We start from the raw sequence: 1,148 nt of genomic DNA, 5'->3' as shown, positions 1-1,148 counted from the left end.
CAGAAATCGCCCTATGCCCGCGGCAATACCCACATGGTATCCTCATCATCCAACTGCCACCTATAGCGGACTGTTACGTTGTTCGCCAGCTCTTTGGGAGTGAGACAGGATGCCTGCTTGACCACCAAACGAAAGGACAATGGTTGCCCGACGAGTTGTGATGGCTCCTCCACTATCTGACCACGAGAGAGTCTTCCTTGATCTCCTCAATCCTCCTCCCCCACCTCCTCATCGGGTACAGTAGTACTACTACCATCTTTCGACAGAGGCCACACAGCGCACTTGAGTGTCCCCACCGGGCATCCTGTTGATGACGACATCACCTACCCCAGTACTGCTCATAAAGAGCTCACGTCACCCTACCTTGGCATCCAGCTCGTTCTCTAACTGCATCGTGAGAGACTCCAGGAAGATCCGTGCTATGCCTACCTCCCTCTCCAAACAGACAGGATCCCAGAAAGGGTCATCCTTATCCTGGAGCCTGGAGACATAACAACATGAATGACAGCATAGGGAACAAGACGTGCTCATCTATATAGCGTTGGCCCTCCTCACACCACGTGTCGAACATATCCCTCATCAAGAACACCCGATTCTCCAACGTCTCAGGAGTCCACCCATAAACTCGCAGACCTGCTAGCACTACTACGAGGGGGTGGATGAGCAGACACACCTCGATAGTCAACACCGACCAAGACTTCAGTGGTCCTCCTCTCTGCGCCTTCTGATGATCTCACTGACTTCACATGCAGTACCGTATTGAACCTATTATCACGACTCCTACAAGGCGTCTTTCTTGGCATCCCTCATCACGTATAAGGCCTGGCCATCTCCTTCGCTATCAGCGTTGCTTCCCTACACAGGGGCATCGCCAGCATCAACCGCTCATGAAGAACTCTCGAGTCGACCTCCTTCCATCTTCGCTCCGCCTGGACTCGTGAAGATACTATACCATCATTTTCCCCACTCCTGCACACCTCTGCCTCCTCCAACTCCTTTTTGTTTCCTCAGCATAGCCTCTCTCTCCCTCTCCGCCTCCTTCCTCTCAGACTTCAACTGCCTCCTCAACCTCTGCAACTCTTCCTCTCCCCCTAATATCACCTACCACTACCACACCACCGCACTCCTATCACCCTTCTGCGACTGCA

General features: G+C 53.0%; 1 protein-coding gene across 1 annotated transcript; it reads right to left on the bottom strand.

Annotated features, from left to right (window-relative positions):
• Positions 1–206: 206 nt before the first annotated feature.
• Pmar_PMAR017804 (hypothetical protein) lies at positions 207–481 on the bottom strand (the record flags this gene model as incomplete). Its single annotated transcript, XM_002775145.1, has 2 exons — positions 207–323; positions 364–481. Coding segments are annotated over 2 exons (235 nt in total), but the record flags the coding sequence as incomplete, so codon positions are not given.
• Between the last annotated feature and the right edge of the window lie 667 nt (positions 482–1,148).

Source organism: Perkinsus marinus (assembly GCF_000006405.1).
Source record: "Perkinsus marinus ATCC 50983 genomic scaffold scf_1104296956520, whole genome shotgun sequence".
In the NCBI taxonomy this organism is placed as follows: Eukaryota; Perkinsozoa; order Perkinsida; family Perkinsidae; genus Perkinsus; species Perkinsus marinus.
This window is presented reverse-complemented; position numbering and strand designations above follow the sequence as displayed.